At 34.0% G+C, this 18,744-nt stretch overlaps 1 protein-coding gene across 5 annotated transcripts in view; it reads right to left on the minus strand.

Moving 5' to 3' along the window:
• The window catches only part of LOC109072910 (CUB and sushi domain-containing protein 1-like), a 492,278-nt gene extending 473,997 nt beyond the window's left edge, over positions 1 to 18,281 (minus strand). For all 5 annotated transcript variants that reach the window (XM_042736246.1, XM_042736245.1, XM_042736243.1 and 2 more), the window contains exon 1: positions 18,033 to 18,281. In XM_042736246.1, the coding sequence (XP_042592180.1) occupies positions 18,033 to 18,090 (58 nt within the window). In that variant the 5' untranslated portion in view covers positions 18,091 to 18,281. The remainder of the gene's footprint in view (positions 1 to 18,032) is intronic.
• Positions 18,282 to 18,744: the final 463 nt, after the last annotated feature.

Consider the following 18,744-nt stretch of genomic DNA (forward strand, 5'->3'; position numbering starts at 1 on the left):
TATAATGTTGCCACTCAGACAGGAAATGCTGTTTTGTCCCCATATTATTCATGACTGTTGCTCCTCTTTCCTGAGAACTGTCCCTGGAATCCGTCCCCCTCTATTTTTGCTCATACACTTGCTGCCTTCTTCTACTTACCCCTCATTTTGATAATGTAGCCTTTAATCAGTTGTCACTCAGAATATTTGCTCATTTTGATGGGCAGTGAGATGGTGCCGGTGGGACAATTTCGTAGTTGTGTCAGCTGCGTGCGATTCATCCTTTCAATTTCCCACAGTGCACCTCATCCAGAGGTCAGCTGTATTGAAATGGCCAAGAGCCGTTCTGGGCAATGAAGTGTGGTTCGCCCCTCATCCATGCAGTTGGAAGTCACTATGCACATGTGCAATGTTTCTTGACCCCCTACTACAGTTTCACAACCCCAAGATATGAGAATGCAGAGCTATAAAGGGATTAGTTATTTCAAGAATATTAAAAGAGCATTATACTATGGTGCATCCATCATAATACATGCAATGAGCCACTATCCTGCAAATTAATCATATTCAGGTTTACCACTGCCACTCTGATCTCACTTTGCTATTAACACATTTTTAAAACTATAGCTGTTAGGTTAGCACAGACATTAGAAGGGCTGTTATGCATTGCTGAGTGTAAAAGATTGGTAACAGTTCTAATCAAGACATGTGATGCAAATCTGAAACCATGGGAATATAGTTCATGACTGTAGATATTGTACGAACTCAAACATAGAAAGTAAACACAGTAAGAGAAAACAGAAGCAATGGAACGTAATTATGTTTAAAATACAGTAAATGTCTCAGGAATAAATTATACATAAGATATTTGCATTAACTTACAAAACGTAAAAACATATTTTTAACAAACAAATCCAATTCTGTTGTGTTTGATATGAATACTGCCTGTTTAAACCCTAAATTAGACCACATTTCAGACAGGTACATGCCACAACATCTTCAGTAGTATATTAAGAAGATCATGCCCTTCTATTTGAACTCTTTGAAAGAGTTAACAGTAATTAACTAATCTAATTAACTACATATTACATGTAAAAGTAATTTGGAAATGTAAACATACTAATTTACTTATATTGCTATAAATAAATAAATGTGAATTTTATTTACTAGACAACTAATTTTCTGAAGCCACATTAACATGGTGCCATCAAAACTGACATACCCTATTCTCATATTTAATAGGCACCATTAGCATGACTCTTGACACCCAGCAATTTTTTAACAAATGGCAAGCATCTTTTGGGCCAAATCTCACTGTGACCATTTGTTATAAAGGTGCAAAAGCTTTATGTTATATGCTGTGACAATTTACATGCAGCAGTAAATTTAATTTAGAAATTGCCAGTGTTAAACCATGAATTTCCTCCTGACAGCTCACTGGGATGTGGTGAGAGCACAGGCTGTGGCACGGCCTGGGCTGTTGACACGCCAACAAAGTGCTGCGCTGTGTAATGCAAAAACTAACGGGGAAAGGTTTAAGGACCACTTGCTGTTCATTTGACATTGCAATCAGCGTGACCTTTCCAAAAAACAGCAACATATGCACACTCCCAATGTGAAAGAACACTGAGGAGAAGAATTCTGGTTTTTGAAAAAGGTATAGCTCTCCTCCAGCAACCAGACATCATATTTTGCTATGCCCGATGAATAATAAGGCAGCCATTAGACTAGGGGCGAACATGTGATTTGGTGTTGTCTCATTTCCATTTTATTCACTCGCTCAGATTTGATTATCTTCTAGGGAACATTTGTTAACCTTTTTTCACCAAAGGAGCCGATTTGCCATTTGATCCCTTTTGATCATGAAACAATATCATTTTCCACAGTGAATTCCACAGAATAAAAGCCTATATAATCATCAGTGATGTAATATATAGACGAAACTCGGTCTAGTTGTGTTTTTTTTTTTTTTTTTTTTTACTTTTAGGAAATATTCCTTATATTTTAACATTTATTAGGTAAACTGTCACATAAACCAGCCTATTATAGACTTTTTAATATATTAAAACAAATATGCAATAAAAAAAAACATTCATTAATTTAAAACAAAATTATTTAAATAAATAATGAATAATAATGAATTAATACATTCCATAAATGTATAACACTGAAAAATATGTGACATGCTCCAATAAAATGCAACAACTTTCCCTAACATGTGGTTTTCAGTTTCGTCCCTATGAAGCGAGTTGTGTTCGAGTAGGGTCCCTAGACATTGTTTATTGCGCCCTATTGCCTGAGAATGGGATATCTATTGAAGTTCACTTTACTAGACAAAATGCATTTATTCCGAAAACACCCTGCAATGCCTTCACACACAGATGGAAAGTCAGTAATGCATACACTTAAAAAAAAAAAAAAAACAGCCAGTAAAACAATGATTATTGGAGTATATTTTAAATGAAAATTCAATTTCAGTTTTTGTATTTAAAAATTTCAGGGGCTCACTTGTTACGCAACTGCTATAGGTACGATATTTGGATTTTAAGTCTGGTAAACAGAACAGAAACGGAACAGAAAATAAAAATCAACATACTATACAAAACCACTGCTAAATAAAACCAGCAACTGGGTAACTGGACTTTTGACTCAAAAACAAATAACTACAGTATAACAAATAGTTACTTAAGAATAGCCATTGTGATAATTTTGTGACAATTACGACAACTAGTTAGTCTCTCTTTTATATTCCTGTTCATTTAAACACTTACAACATGTTACACGTTTATCTCATACTGATGAAGAATTACTACCACTAAGAGAGAAAACTGCCTGGAAAGGTTTTACCTTTTCTCCTTGTTGCTCAATGCTGACATAAGCACTGTTTTAGTTGCCACGGTAACGTTATAACGCAAAACACATAAAGTACATGGCTCAACTTATGAGAGTATAAAGCAGTCAAGATCAAATGGAAAGCATTAAGATTAAAAACAAACAATTTGACCTCACTGTGCTTTTAAGAGTGTCTTGTAATACTCCAAAGTAACACATCAATACCCAGCTTCTTTACTGAAGCTCGACTACATATGGGATATTATAATGCTATGCAAGCCAGTAGGAGAGGTAACAATTTACAACAACTGTACATGAATAATCACGTACTAAATTAAACGTTACTTTAATATAAACTGATGATGAAATAAGACATCTACTAATCAAGAACTAACCTTAAGTATGACATAATTCATATGAATTTATTTGTGAATAAACACATCGACTACATGTTTGCAAGGTAATGTTTTAATTAACACTATGGGGTAAGCATTCATATGAATTCATGAGTTACCTCTCTGTTAAGGTTAGGTGCTGGTAAGATTAGTTGAGGTATGCAGTACATTTTTATGAATGCAAGTTTGGGCTGCACACACAATACACACCACTTAGAAAACACTGTCACTAGACAGGATTTTTTTGTTATTTTTTTTTTTTTTTGTACACTAATACAAGTACTTACCTTAGCACCATAACACAGTGTGCTAATAGGCATGGTGGAGGCAACAAGTACATTTTTTTTGTCCTGTCCAACGTCATACATTCACAGGCTAATCATACTGATTTTATATATACATTTTGGGCCAATGATATTATGAGCAAGGTCTATCCAGCACAGTGGTGCAGTAATAGAAACCAAGCGTCCATCAAAATGTCCTGTTAGATGAAAGCTCTGATTAATTTGCTTATAGAAATTGCTTTAATAGATTATTATTTCATGCTCATGATGCACCTTGTTAGGACACTGTGTGGTGCTGTCTGACCTCATCCTATAAGATACTGGAAGAATGCTTCATGGATGTAACCAAAGCAAAATATCTAATTCAGAAAGATACAGAAAATCAAATGAATAAAGAGCTTTCCCAAATAATAGTGAAAATACACAGACACAGTGACTCCTTGTGTTTGCTGAATAATAAGTGAGCCAGAGGATAGCACAATATAATATAAACCTCTAAAATCACTACACAATAATGAGTGTGTGAAGTGAATGAATGTAAACTCTATTAATTAAATGAGCGCAAGTCAAATAGTCATGTATTGTCATGTATTGAATTGTTCATGTCTACTTTTGCTACATGTGTTTTCCTGTTTCCTTGGACATTATTAAAGACTGTATGTTTGAATTGGACTCTGCGTCTCCTTGTTCCTCGCTCCGTGCTCCTCACAGTAGCAATCCGTGACACCACCCAAATCTGGATATATCCAAATACAAATAATTTTGAAATTGTTGTTCCAAATCTGTATGAATTTCTTTCTTCTGCTGAACACAAAGAAGATATTTTGAATAATATGTGTAACCAAACAGTTTCTGGTCCCCACTGTTTGTTTCAATAGAAGAAATAAACTCATACAATGAAACTTAAATGAAACACGGTTAGGAGAACATAATTTTTCACTAGATGATTTTGCAAACAACATTAAAATAAATATTCATACAAAATGTATATTTACAGTACACACACACACACACACTACAGATGAAGTCTTTGCGTTGTATACCACAGTATATCTGCAGTAGTGCTGTGCTAAGATTCACCCTACACCCGACCTGACTCTGAGAGGAAGTGTCTCTATAGGCTTTCTGCTCTTTAAAGACACTCAATCAATGCTTGTGAAGTTCACAGTCTTCCCTCACTGACAATCCATTTAGTGCCCTCTCATCGGGTGCTCTCTCACTCCAGGCCCATTGGCTGATGTGTAGCATGTTCAAAGGCACATATTGGCTATGCTGAGTATATGAACTGCTGTGAGAAGTAATGTGGTCTACTTGATATAGCTGGACGATACAGCTGAAAGAAAGGTTCAAAGTTAAAATATAAAAGTTTAACTTTTTATGTATGTGTGTGTGTGTGTGTGTGTGTGTGTGTGTGTGTGTGTGTGTGTGTGTGTGTGTGTGTGTGTGTATATATATATATAGAGAGAGAGAGAGAGAGAGATGCTTAAAAAAAACCTAAAAAGAAAAAAAAACATACGCAAGTAAATTCCTTGGAGAAATGAGATAAGCTTTTCTAGATCGAAAATGTAGGTTTGTCACTACAGGAGGTTTTCTTATCTGCCAGTACCTGATATGTACCCTTTCCACTCCATTACATTTTACTAAAACAAATAAGAATTGTTACTCTGGTGAGTCAAGAAAAAGAAAATGATACAAGCAGTTACAAGACACCCTGTCAACCCCTTTAAACATTAAGTAAAGTCTGCTTGATGATTTTCACTCAATTCAGTGCATACAGATTTTTCTTTCAGAACCCTAGGGAAGCCCAACAATAGAGCCGATAACCAGAGTTTGATCAGTCCCCTGGTGTGATAGATGATGGCAGACAAAAATGTAGTTCAAGACATCACTTGTTCACACACTTCTGGTGGGTTGGGGCGGAAATGTTGGCTGGACAAAATAATGTGAACACCCATTGGGGTTAATAATGTAATTTGTGTTGGCTACAGTTAAAAAAAAAAATAATCAATTTTGTTTTGTCTGTATTCTCTAGGTTTTACAGTAGATCAGTGTAGTATAAGTTGTGTTCAGCAAGGTTTAGTTAGACTTTTTTTAGTGCACTTATATTGGAAGAATATATATTAAAACTATAATATTAAAAATAGTGGTGATAACTGAAAGTAAATGATGAGGACACTAAGAAGTATTTTGTCCAAACAACATAGAATTGCAAAACTCAATAACCAATTTCAAGACCCTGTTTTAAAAAAAAAATTAAAATAAATAAATAAATAAATAAAAAGCCAACACCTATGAAGCAGCTTCAATTGTCAAAACTTTAATCAAGGACGCCAGTCCTAAAATGTAAAAATAATGGTGTTATAAGCATAAAACCTGGACAGTTGGTGCAGCATGATAAACTTCAACCTGGTGGAATGACCTGCCCAACTAAATCCGAGCAGCTGAGTCCTTAGCCATCTTCAAGAAACGGCTAAAAACACATCTCTTCAATATTTATTTGATCCTCTAGGCTAGCACTCTCTATTCTAAATCCATCTATCTACAGTCGTGGCCAAAAATATTGGCCCCCTTGTTAAATATGATCAAAAAGGCTGTGAAAGTTAATCTGCATTGTTAAACCTTTTGATTTTTTATTTAAAAAATTCATAAAAATGTATCCTTTCATTGGATAATAAGAATTTAAAATGGAGGGGAAATATCATTATGAAATGAATGTTTTTCTCAAATACTCGTTGGACACAATTATTGGCACCCCAAGAAATTCTTATGAGTAAAATATCTCTGAAGTATATTCCCATTCATATTCACAATTTTGAACACTCCAGCATGATTATAAACATGAAATCATCCAGCTCTGGCTTCCTGTTTCCCAGAAATAAAAAGAGGAGGGAAAACAAAGCCCAAATTCCCTTAATCATCCATCACAATGAGAAAAACCAAAGAATATATTTCTGATGTGCAGCAAATGATAATTGAGCTTCACAAATTGGTGAAGTGGCTTTAAGAAAAGAGCTAGAGCAGTGAAGGGGCCCCCGCAAAAATTCCCATTTCCACCATCACGGCAATAATTAAGAATTTCCAACCAACAGAAAATGTTACAAAACTGCCTGGAAGAGGACGTGTGTCTATATCGTTCTAATGTGTGGTGAGAAGGAGAGTTTGAGTAGCTAAAGACTTTCCAAGGGTCACAGCTGGAGAATTGCAGAAAATAGTTGAGTCTCTGGTTCAGAAAACCTTTAAAAAAATTGTCAAACAGAACCTACATCAACACATGTTGTTTGAAAGGGTTACAAGAAAAAATCTCCTAGCTCATCCAAAAACAAACTAAAGCATATTCAGTTATCAGCCATGACTGGAACTTTAAATGGGAATGGCTTCTATGATCAGATGAATCTAAAAAATGAGTTTTTTTAGCAGCAAACACTCAAGATGAGTTTGGTGAACACATAGAAAAAAAGTCCCCCATGTGTACAATGAAATATACTACTGTAATTTTGATGTTGTGGGCCTATATTTCTGCTGGATGTCCTGGACATCTTGTTTAGATACATGGCATCATGGATTCTATCAAATACCAACAGATAAAAAATCAGTAATTGACTGACTCTGTTAGAAATCTTATAATGGGCCATGTTTGGATCTTCCAGCCATAGAGTAATCCAAACTCAAACCTCAAAAACAACACAGAAATGGGTCACTGAGCTCAAAACCAAGCTTCTGCTATAGCCATTCCAGTCCTCTGACCTGAACCCTACGGAAAATGAGAGAAGTGAACTGAAGAAGAGAACCACCAACATGGAGCTGGAAATCTAAAGGGTCTGGAGTGATTCTGGGTGAAGGAATGGTCTCTGATCTCTTGTCAGGTGTTCTCTAGCCTCATCAGGCATTATAGGAGAAAATTTAGACCTGTTAAACTGGCAAATGGAGGTTTCAAAAAGTATTGAATAAAAGGGTTCCATTAGTTGTGGCCAATGTATATTAGAGAAAAACATTTATTTCATAATGATATTTCCCCCCAATTTAAATTTTTATTATCCAATGAAAGGATACATTTTTGAGATTTTTTTTTAAATAAAAGACCAAAAGGATTAACAATCAAGATGAATTTTCACAGCCTTTTTTGATTATATTTACCAAGGGGGCCAATATTTTTGGCCACGACTGTATCTATCTATCTATCTATCTATCTGATTTCTTTATTAAAAAAAAAAAATACTTGACCCTTTAAGACTTGCACTCTAGTTGTTTTCTAACTGCTTGTTTTCTTTTTCTAAAAAAAGGCCTCTAACACTACATGTCAGCCACACCACAAGGATACGTTTTCTATGTGAATTTACACTTTGATTTTGAAAGAAAACAGCGCATCCTTGTGTCGCGGCTGACACAGAAGAGTGTACGCAGTTTGCGTTCAGCAGGTGTTTTCCAAAATGGTGCTACAGTGATGTGGGGAGAGACAGAGGAGACGACTTGTTGAATAAAGTCGTTATTTTTGTTTTCTTCTTGTACAAAAAGTATTATCGTCACTTCATAGCATTACGGTTAAACCACTGATGGCAGATGGACTATTCTGACGATGTCTTTCATACTTTTCTGGACCTTGACAGTGTAATTTACTTGGCAGTCTATGGGACAGTTACAAGCATCCAGGTTTTCATCCAAAATATCGAATGAAAATGAATGAAGCTTTTACGTGTTTGGAATGATATGGGGGTAAGTTATTAATGACAAAATTTTCATTTTGGGGTGGTGTATTCCTTAAAGAACCAATGGGAAGAACAGAAGAGTTTACATTACAGTAAGTCCTTCCCCATGTAAAGCTATATTATGACTTCAAAAGGTTTTAAATAGTATATGAGTCATATGAACCACTTTTATACTTTTTGGAGAATGACCATTCATTTCAATTTGTTGAATAAATTATGACAAAATATATATATATATATATATTTTAGGGTAAACTAACACTAACTAATGTTTTTGTTTGTTTGTTTGTTTGTTTGTTTGTGTTTTTGTTTTTTTAAGAAGCAGTAACATGCACTAAATATTTTTATATGGTCTCTGTTAATATTTTTAAACAAATTATACCACACGACAAATGTTAATCAGAAAGTGAGGTCAACATTTGTAGTCCAATTGTAGTGTGATGCTAAAAAGCTATTGCAGCTCTGAAACCTGATGCAAGAATAAATCACTGAAAATTACAATCATAAAATGTCATAACTTTTAGTTGACTTTGTGTCAGACAACAGCTTTCAGACTTATGTTATCAGTGTGTATGCTTAGAAAACAAAATGCAGTACCCAGGATGTGCAAATATCATGTCGCGACTTCAAGTAATATTCAATGTTTAATACTAAAAGACTTATAAAATTGTTAGTTTCAGATTCTGATTGGTCAACAGCTGTGTTTTACTGATGAGATTTCATTGGTGTCAGATTACCACAGAAAATAATTTCAGTTTATCCTTCAGTTTCTGCACAAAGTCTGCAGTAAAGTACAAATACATACTCTATAAAGCACTTATTTATTATTCAGTCAAAAAAAGAAGTTTAATGTTATTTGAACTGTTAAGTTGTCTTGTTCATCCAATGCAATTTTGGTTAAACATGTATCAATATTTCTCACATGCATGCCTAATATAGGTAATTACATTTATTTTTATTTTATTTATTTATTTTTTAATTATATTTTTATCCAGACAGCAAGGTTAAATGAAATCATGCTAACACATTATGTGTTGTTATTATTTTTTTATTTAAATATCACAGATTTTAACGAGGCTTGAAAGTGCACTTTCCAAACTAAAGTCTTTATAATTCATAACCAAAAACATTTTATAACATAACCATTTTCATGGTAATGCAATGTCTGATTTTAAAATGGGTTTTAAAGGATGAATTTTGAGATTTTATGTTTTCAGTTGATATATCATTTCTGATTATTTCTAAAGTGTGACAGAGAAAAAGGCAACGAAGAAGACTTTTTTTGACAAGGTCAGAACTCCTGTTATGATGTTGATTTTTGAGGGTGCACTCTTGTCATAAATTAATCTATTACTTTTCCTACATAATTCTAAACAAAAAAGATTGGTAAAATATCTATTTAGGAGTCTTAGACCTTTCCAACGATATATAGTTTGTCATGATTAGATAAGGGTTTAATGAAGTAAATGTAGGCGTCCCGTATACGGGACGGGGTGACAGTTAACATGTTTTTTAATTATATTTTTATCCAGACAGGAAGGTTAAATGAAATCATGCTAACACATTATGTGTTGTTATTTGTAAGTGCATTAGTCTGCACACTTCATATTTATGAACAGAAGTAACCATTAATTATCATTAGTGCTGTCAAAAACTTTATCACATCCAAAATAAACGTTTTTGTCTACATAATATACGTGTGTATACTGTGTATATTTATTATTTATATCTAAATACAAACACATGCATGTATATATTTAAGACAAATATGGTGTCTATATATTGAATATATTTGTATACAATATACAATATAAGAATATAAATATATAAATGTATATACATGTAAATATTTTTAAAATATATACTGTATGTGTGTGTCTTTATATATACATAATAAATATACACAGTACACATACATATATTATGTAAACAAAAACTTTCATTTTGGATGCGATTAATCATGATTAATCATTCGACAGCACTTATCATATATATTTTATATCATATATATTTTTTCTCACTATAGGCCTATGCAGTGACTGACAATAAAACATAAAATACACCAAAACCAATAGACATAAAGACATAAAAGTAATCAATTTTATTTTGTACTGTAAAACAAATTTTCAGAATCCATACTATTTTAAGGAACTGAACAGACCCAAATACAAGCCTTTATTCTGCAATCTTCATCTCCATCCCCAGCAGTGACCAAATGTCAAATGCAATGCCCATTACAGATTTAAAAATTCCACCTCAAAAAGATTTACAACAGGTTTTATGTCAGTGATCAAATGTTCATTGGATCTCAACTGCTTCATCACAGATTGTGACATCATATGTATCAGATGAACTGCATTTCCATGAGAAACATGCTGCTTCCCAATTTGCCAATGTATACTTTGCCCTAAAAGTATGTGCTCTTTTTGTGACAAAAAAGTACATACTTTTGAGTGTGTAGCAGAAAAGTATAGGCAAGCTACTTCATCATAATTGTGTATTTAACGGACCGCTTTGTCACTTAAGTACATGCATTCTGTCACTACTTTAACTGCCCTGTCAATCATCAATTCAAATATAAGAAAGAATTTTAACAATAAACAAACTTTCATTTACCACCTGCTTTCTGTGGTCAGTAAATGCCACATCAAGTATACCAAGCACTGACATTTATGAATCTGGCAAATAATAATCACTGTTTGTGTAATTTTGTACCGAAAAGAATGACATTAACTCAGTGCTAGACCAGCGCATGTAGTGCCTGGTTCTGCTGGGTTGTGGGTGGTTAAAACAACGCAGGATTTGTGCTGAAATAAAGCAACTGAATTTTGAATTCTTCCCTGTATGGTATGGTGATGTCAAACATAGTGATATTTTTGCTCATCATTCTAGGGACTGAAATGAAAGCCAGTCTGCTTGCTTCAGCTCTAAGTTAATGGCCTTTCTCCTGCTGTAAGATAGTGCTTCTCATCTGTCAAGAGAAAAACCATAGCAACATGTCTGAACCAGCTGAGCTGATTCACTGGATAGGGGTTGAAAGGAGTTGTTTCCTTCTACCCAGTCCTACTTGTGAGTTGCTACTGTGTACATTATTTCTGCCTCCTTCTCCCCTTTGACAACAAACAGACACTCTCAGAAATGCCCTAAATCAACATGAAATAACACAAGTCTCTTTGCTCCTACAGCAACTGAAGCCACATTGATCCCAGAGTTGTTATATCACCTGTCCTCAGTCCAAAATCTAACAGCATTTTAGTGGATGTATAATTTCAATAGCACTACTAAAAGACAGAGTTTAACATTGCACCTACTGAGGACTAAATTAATCACTCACAGAGTGAACAATACAGTATACATGTAAAACGCAAAATGAAAGCAGACTTTTTGCCATTAAATGCTGTTTATACCATGGTACATACAGTATACCTACATGGCTATTAGTGGGGAAGACTGCTGTTCACTATTTACATGTGAAAGCAAAAATATGTGTCGCAAACGAAATCATGGTGTGGAAGAACTTATTAAAAGGATACTCCATCCCAAAATTTAATTTTTTCATTATTCACTTACCCTCATGTCGTTCCAAACCCGTAAAAGCTTTGTTCGTCTTCGGAACACAATTTAAGATATTTTGAATGAAAACAGGGAGGCTTGAGACTGTCCCATAGACTGCCAAATAAATAACAGTGTTATGGTCCAGAAAAGTATGAAAAGCATCGTCAGAATAGTTCATCTGCCATCAGTGATTCAACCGTAACCTTATGAAGCGACGAGAATTCTTTTTGAACTCGAAGAAAACTAAAATAACAACTTTATTCAACAATTCCTCTCCTCGGTGTCTCTTCAAATTAGCGTAGCGCCATTTTGACAAATCTGACTAGTACGCAAGCGGCGTACACTCTTCTGTGTCAGCCACACCGCAAGAGTATGTTTTTTTACGCGTTTTTACGCTTTGGTTTGAAAGCAAACAGTGCATCGATGCAGCGCAGCTGACACAGAAGAGCGTACGCCATCTGCGTACTGCTCGGAAGTGTCAAAATGGCGCTATGCTGATTTGGAGAGACACAGAGGAGAGGAATTGTTGAATAAAGTCATTATTTTTGTTTTCTTCGTGTACAAAAAGTATTATCGTCACTTCATAACGTTACAGTTGAATCACTGATGGCAGATGGACTATTCTGACAATGCTTTTCATACTTTCCTGGACCTTGACACTGTTTTGTCAGTCTAAGGGACAGTCTCAAGCCTCCCGATTTTCATCCAAAATATCTTAAATTGTGTTCCGAAGACGAACAAAGCTTTTACGAGTTTGGAACGACATGGGGGTACGTGATTAATGACAAAATTTTGGGATGGAGTAACCCTTTAACTTAATAAAGTGTGTCTATTAAGATTGTATAAGTATATAATATATTATTATTTATTATTCTTTTTTAATGAAGTGTTAGATATGCTGCTGCTTTGCATGATGATATATAATTTATATCTGACTTCCATCGTTTTCAAAATAAAAATAAAAAATATTTAATTAAATGGATTATCCAAAAAAATAAAAAATAAAAAAAAGCCATTACACTATGGTATTCAAATGACATCATTATAAAGTTACACTTCCTGTGGGGCCACAGTGCAAATATCTAATTAGTGGCAACATTAATAAGGACATGAATGTGCATGGATATGGACTAATCAAAGGACTGTGGAAAAAAAAAAACATAACAAAATAGTGTTGCACAATATGTGTTGCAATAGTACTGTTACCCAATCACCAAAAGTGGTAGTATCAGTGGCAGTTAGTATTATTTGTTCCATCAAATCTGTTTTATTTATCCTTCATTTATCTGCAATAATATAAAATACTAAATAAGACAATACAAGGACTGCATCTTATGTTTTCCTGTTCCTTGTATAAATAAATAAACAAATAAATCTGTGTCATGTCTGTTGTATATTCTTGGTGAACCATTTGTTCAGTTCGCATGAACTTAAATCATATGTGAGTGGTCATATGTTAACTTTCTTTTTGTCCTTCAAGGCTTACAATAGAAAGCTGATTTAATAAAACACACACACACACACACACACACACACACAATTACTCTGTGAAAGTAAAGGAATTTTGAGATCAATTATATTTATTATATTTGTATTTGTAATTGTTTACACATTCTAACACTAAGCGGTATTGTTACACCACTTAGTATTGTACTGAATTATAGAATTAAGATATTGTGACTCTATACTGAAATTTCCAGATTCATTTAAGTATTAGGTCTTAAGAAAGGTGCTTGATTTCTGCATACATCCAAACAATATTAGCTAAATGCCGCCACTCATACTAAAACATCTACAATCTTTTGAAAAAAAAAAAAGCTAAGAGTGCTTGTTAAAAATGGCCAATTTCAATTTTACAACACTGCTAACATGTAGTCTAATTAAATTGAATCTCAAAGTATTTAGTCAATGTCCCTCTCTTTTCTTGAGCTCCATAACCTTAAAATCACATTAATAGATCAAAAAGTAGTCATTTCTGCTGACTCTGTCTGCTTTGAATTGCAAATGTTTTAACTGGTTATATGCATGTTGTATGAGAAAGATCTGCACTTGCATAACATAAATGGGTCATCACATCTACAACCCAAGCAACCAGAATGGGTAGACACAGCATTTGTGACCAAAACGAGCCATGTAGACAAGAACTGGGAAGTTGAGGAAAAGCTGTCAAAAAACTTGAAATAAAAGGTTGCACTGCCACATCGAGCCAGCTGTCCACTGAATTATGGATGTTTCTTGGCTCCAGACTTTGCATCTGCTTGCCTAATCAACACCATTTAAAAGATGTGGTGTGCATAGACATTAGTTGCATTTTAATTATTTGACATACCCCTTTTTTCCAAGTCAAAACCGAAGTGTTCCTCTAGACGCCATTTATTTATAGAAGTACTTTATTCATCAGCGATGGATATGCATTTTGCCACTGTATATCTGTACCAAAGCTATGAGTTAACATCAACATAAAAATCACAGTTGACTCTAATTTCTTGTCACCCCTGCCTGGGGTTCTGGTATGCCTACTTTTCAAGATCCAATCACATCCCTGTGGATAAAATCAAGTTTTTTTATTCTCAAAATCAAGCAATTATTCTCATTAACTCCAGTTTCACTAAGAAATATATATTACTGAAATAAAATTAGTTGCAAATAGTTGCAGTATTACATGGTGACATGGAACCTTTCAAAGAAAAGTATGGCTAAAAAAAACAAACACAGCAAAGCAATCATTAAAATAAATAAATAAATAATAAGCAATAAAATAAAAATAAAAAAAATGTATGTATATACATGTTAATCACCTAAGTGACATTTCAGTTCAATTAGTGTGTTTGAGTCAACAAGGGCCTGTTTTAATAACAAAGCCCCTGCTCAATCACTGTTCTCTCAAGACCTTGAATGTCACATTTGCATGTGAGACCTGAGGCTGGACAGTTTCACCACATCTTATAGTTGATTTAACAATATTTCAAAGATAATCAAAGTAATTATTAAATTACATATACAAAGATAAGATGCATTGCTACCACTTTTATAACAGTTTACTGCAGTTTGTTATATTTTTCTATTTATTTAAATTTTGTGGCTGAGGAATTGGAAGTCTCATACATTCACATAAAATAGTTTACTTCAGCAATGCAAAATAATGTGCATATCCCCGTCAGAAATTTCCACTGTGACAGTTCATCAAAATGGAGCTCTATTTATATCAAAAGACTGCACATTTCTGGCATGTCTCAATGCAGCTTAGAAGATAACAACAGACATATTTTCCACTTGTAATCTGTTATTGGTGCGTAGCTACTTTGGGGACTTACACCCATGACATATTGTCCATAGCTCTGATCTTTTTTTACAATTCACTCACACTATAACATCAGATTCTAGTCTAGTGGTCATGAAAAAGACAAAAGTTTGTTTCTGATGTAAAACATCAGGTATTAAACAGACATCTTTCACTGTTGAGCAGACTGCTTTTCAGATGCTTATGCCGCATTTTTAAAATGCTGTGACGTCAAAAAAAGTTTAACTTTTCAGAAACACATTTCAAAACTCTGGGGGAGTGTCAGTCAGCAAGATTAATTAAACCATTACTGATTCAAAGAGCTGATAAGGTAATAATGAAGAACTAAAAATGTTAATGTAAATGTTTAATAACTGCACACTTTACAATGTGATTATGCAAATGTATTTTAAAGGAAATTTTGCATCTAAACAATGATTATTGTTATTGTTGTTGATCTTGTCAATATTATTGTTCAAATTGCTTTTCTTCTTCTTCTTCTTCTTCTTCTTCTTCTTATCTAAGCTCTTAAACTACACAAGATTGGTGCATTTAACTTTAAAAACATTTTCTTACAGGGGAGCATGCACTGGACCTCCCTGGATACAGTATGTCCAAAGTCCATACATTGCTTGTTATTCTTTTTTGTATTTGCTTGTATTTTTTTTCACAACACCCTGTGGGAAACATTTATATCCAGAAAAGTTTGGTGCTTGGTTTTATATTAATTGTGTAGGTGGGCTATAAAATTACAAAACTGCCAGGCTATAATCAGGTTTAACATCATTTTGGGAAAATAGGGGAAAAAAGAAAGCTACTCCAAAAACTGATGTATTTTGAGCAACAAATAAACTTTCCATGCTTTCTAATATTTTGCACATCATGGCTGATAAAACTAGATTAATTAATTTCTGTCCCTGAAAACTCCCCACATGCCTTTGAACAAGGAATAGCAACAGTCATTGTCATTAACTTTGATGGCACAGCTGTGACAAAACTAATGATTCTTTCACAGGCTTGGGAAGCAGTGGAAGTGCCTGCAGCATCACTAATTCTTCTGAAAAAGCATGTCCTCTAAAACGTTGAACATAATGGGAATACAGAAAGTAACCTTTGAATTGAAGTTTACAGACAGAAAGAGGAGACTGTCGGGGTAAAGGTGCTCATTCACACAAGTAGGCCTACATAAACAGTGAGGTAATAGAGGTGAGCATGCCACGAGACTGCATTTTTCCTGTATTATTTAATTTAATGCTATGTGCAAGGATCTGTGTATATTATACTGCAAGGTCTATCTGTATAATGTGTTAATTTGTAATCTGCAATCAATTTTGCTATTGATGCGATCTCATGTGAGTGACAGCTGTTGCTGGAGAGAGGATTTTTTTTTTTTATTTCTTTTTATTGCAAATTCAAAGATGACATTAATGAAAAACAACTATGCATACATTACACGAAATGTATCATCAATACATCCAACGTCATCTGAAAAAATGATGATGGAACAGATAGAGAAAAAAAACACAGAAACGGAATAAGTAAAGAAAAGAGGATTCTGTTGCTGGAGAGAGGAGGCATTATTCGCTTGTTAAGTCTGACGTCACGCGTCACATTTTTCTGGGACCAAACGCTTTATGAGATGTCAAAGGAAAACAAAAAACGTGCTAATTAATAGCTGATACTTTAAATATGTAAAAACGTAATAATAATAATAATAATAATAGTAATAATAATAATAATAATAATAATTGATTATATCTCATTTGTCATAGCTTGTCGAATTTAAAAAGACACCGTTAACATTATGTTAGCAACACTTGTTACATTGTAACTCGTAGAATAGCGCGTGCAGCAGCCTTCTAGAGGTCCTAGTTCTCGCCTAGTGGGGGCGTAAGTGAAATGCACAAATCAGTGCATGAAAGTTAACAAAAATAACGGTTTGTTGAGTTAAAAGATTTTTTTGCATATCCATTAGCAGCATTACAAACACTTTGGTACTTAAAATAGTTGTGGCTACAGCACCAGGACGTCTATTAGAAAATGTACCCGTCTGTAATTAAAAAAAAAAAAAGAAGAAGAAAGAAAAAAGAAATAGATCAAATAAAGTTTGCAGTGCATTTATCGACCTGAATGTATAAATATCCATATAGTCTAAAAGTTAAAAATGTCTTAACGTAAACATCAGACTCCTATAAGTTAACTGTCTTATGTTTTATGCGCAAATTCTCACATCTGAATATTAAATTGTGTCTCCCTTTCACACTACAGCCTAGGTTATAGGTTATAAAATAATAAAATATACAAATTTTAAATTAGATTCAGACTGTAAAGTCAGTCTACTGACAGACTATAGGAAACGCATAGAGCCTCTCTGGAACGGGTGACAGACCATAGACGGCTAGGAATAACCATATGACTACAGACGACCCATAGGCCTTTCTTTACGCAACACAACTGTCTGTGATCCAAAAAAGTTTATACCAGCACGTTTATGTGATGTAAAATACCCTCCGAGGTTTGTATTTTGCTTATAAATACCATGATGTAATTTTAAGAGAAATAATGAATCGCGTTTTCTTCCTAACCTACTACCTGAAGTCTAACAGGCATTGTGACGAAAAATAAATAAATAAATAAAAAATTATATATATATATATATATATATAATATATATATATATATATATATATATATATATATATATATATATATATATATATATATATATATATATAATCAATCGAAATTCAGTATCCTCGTAATTTCACCGAAATCATCTTGCTAGGTAATATGTTTCTCATTTAATCAGACAAAAAGAAAAAAAAAATACTTTTTGTGTGCTTGCCATGTGCAAGTTTTGATGTGGCTTCATCAAACACAAAGTCAACGTCCATCTATATTCAAGGTCTAAAGGACTTTTGTAGTCATACCCCCCAAAAAGTCGTATTCCTATAGGGGATTAATGACAATGACACCTAGCTTATAAAACAGACTTTCAACTTACCGTGAGCTGCGGCAACAAAACCTGCGAAAAGCAGCAGGATCTGCTTCAATGTGTCCATCGTGTCCGCTGTAATTCCACGCAGCGCCACGGTGTCTTGCGTTTTATTTTCTCCGATCACAGTAATGCATAGAGATCCAGCTTTGGTAAGAACATATGACGCCTATGGCACACGGAATCGTCAATATTAGCTCTCATATCACCGAGAATAGCCACTGAAGAGACGAGACACGGTGGTGTTGGGACCAAAAGTGATTCCCTCGGTCCAAACCGTGGAGACAGAATGGAGCGATGAGGCAGTCCGCATCTAGAGGAAGGCGCTGGACTCAACCATCATGTGAGATACAGGGGAATATGGATGGAGATCTACAGTCTGCAGACTCTTATGGGTCTACATATAAATATCAAATAATTAAGTTGATTTTGTGGGTTTTATGTGATTTATATGGTTTGATAGGAACGATAAGGAATGAGACTTCAACATTATGGGAAATATATAAAATAATAATAAATAAATTCCGTGTTGGATTACTTGTAGAATTACGCTCATATTTGGGTCTGATCCTAACGAAATCAAATTTTCTTGAATCCAACATATGTTTAATATAAAACACTCTTATAGAAAGCAATCTGTGCGCAGTTTTATGATCACAAATGAAGAACATCCCAATACAAATATATGTAAAGAAATTATTTTAGTATTTTAAAACTTGGA

Source organism: Cyprinus carpio, chromosome B13 (assembly GCF_018340385.1).
Source record: "Cyprinus carpio isolate SPL01 chromosome B13, ASM1834038v1, whole genome shotgun sequence".
Classification (NCBI taxonomy): Eukaryota; Metazoa; Chordata; class Actinopteri; order Cypriniformes; family Cyprinidae; genus Cyprinus; species Cyprinus carpio.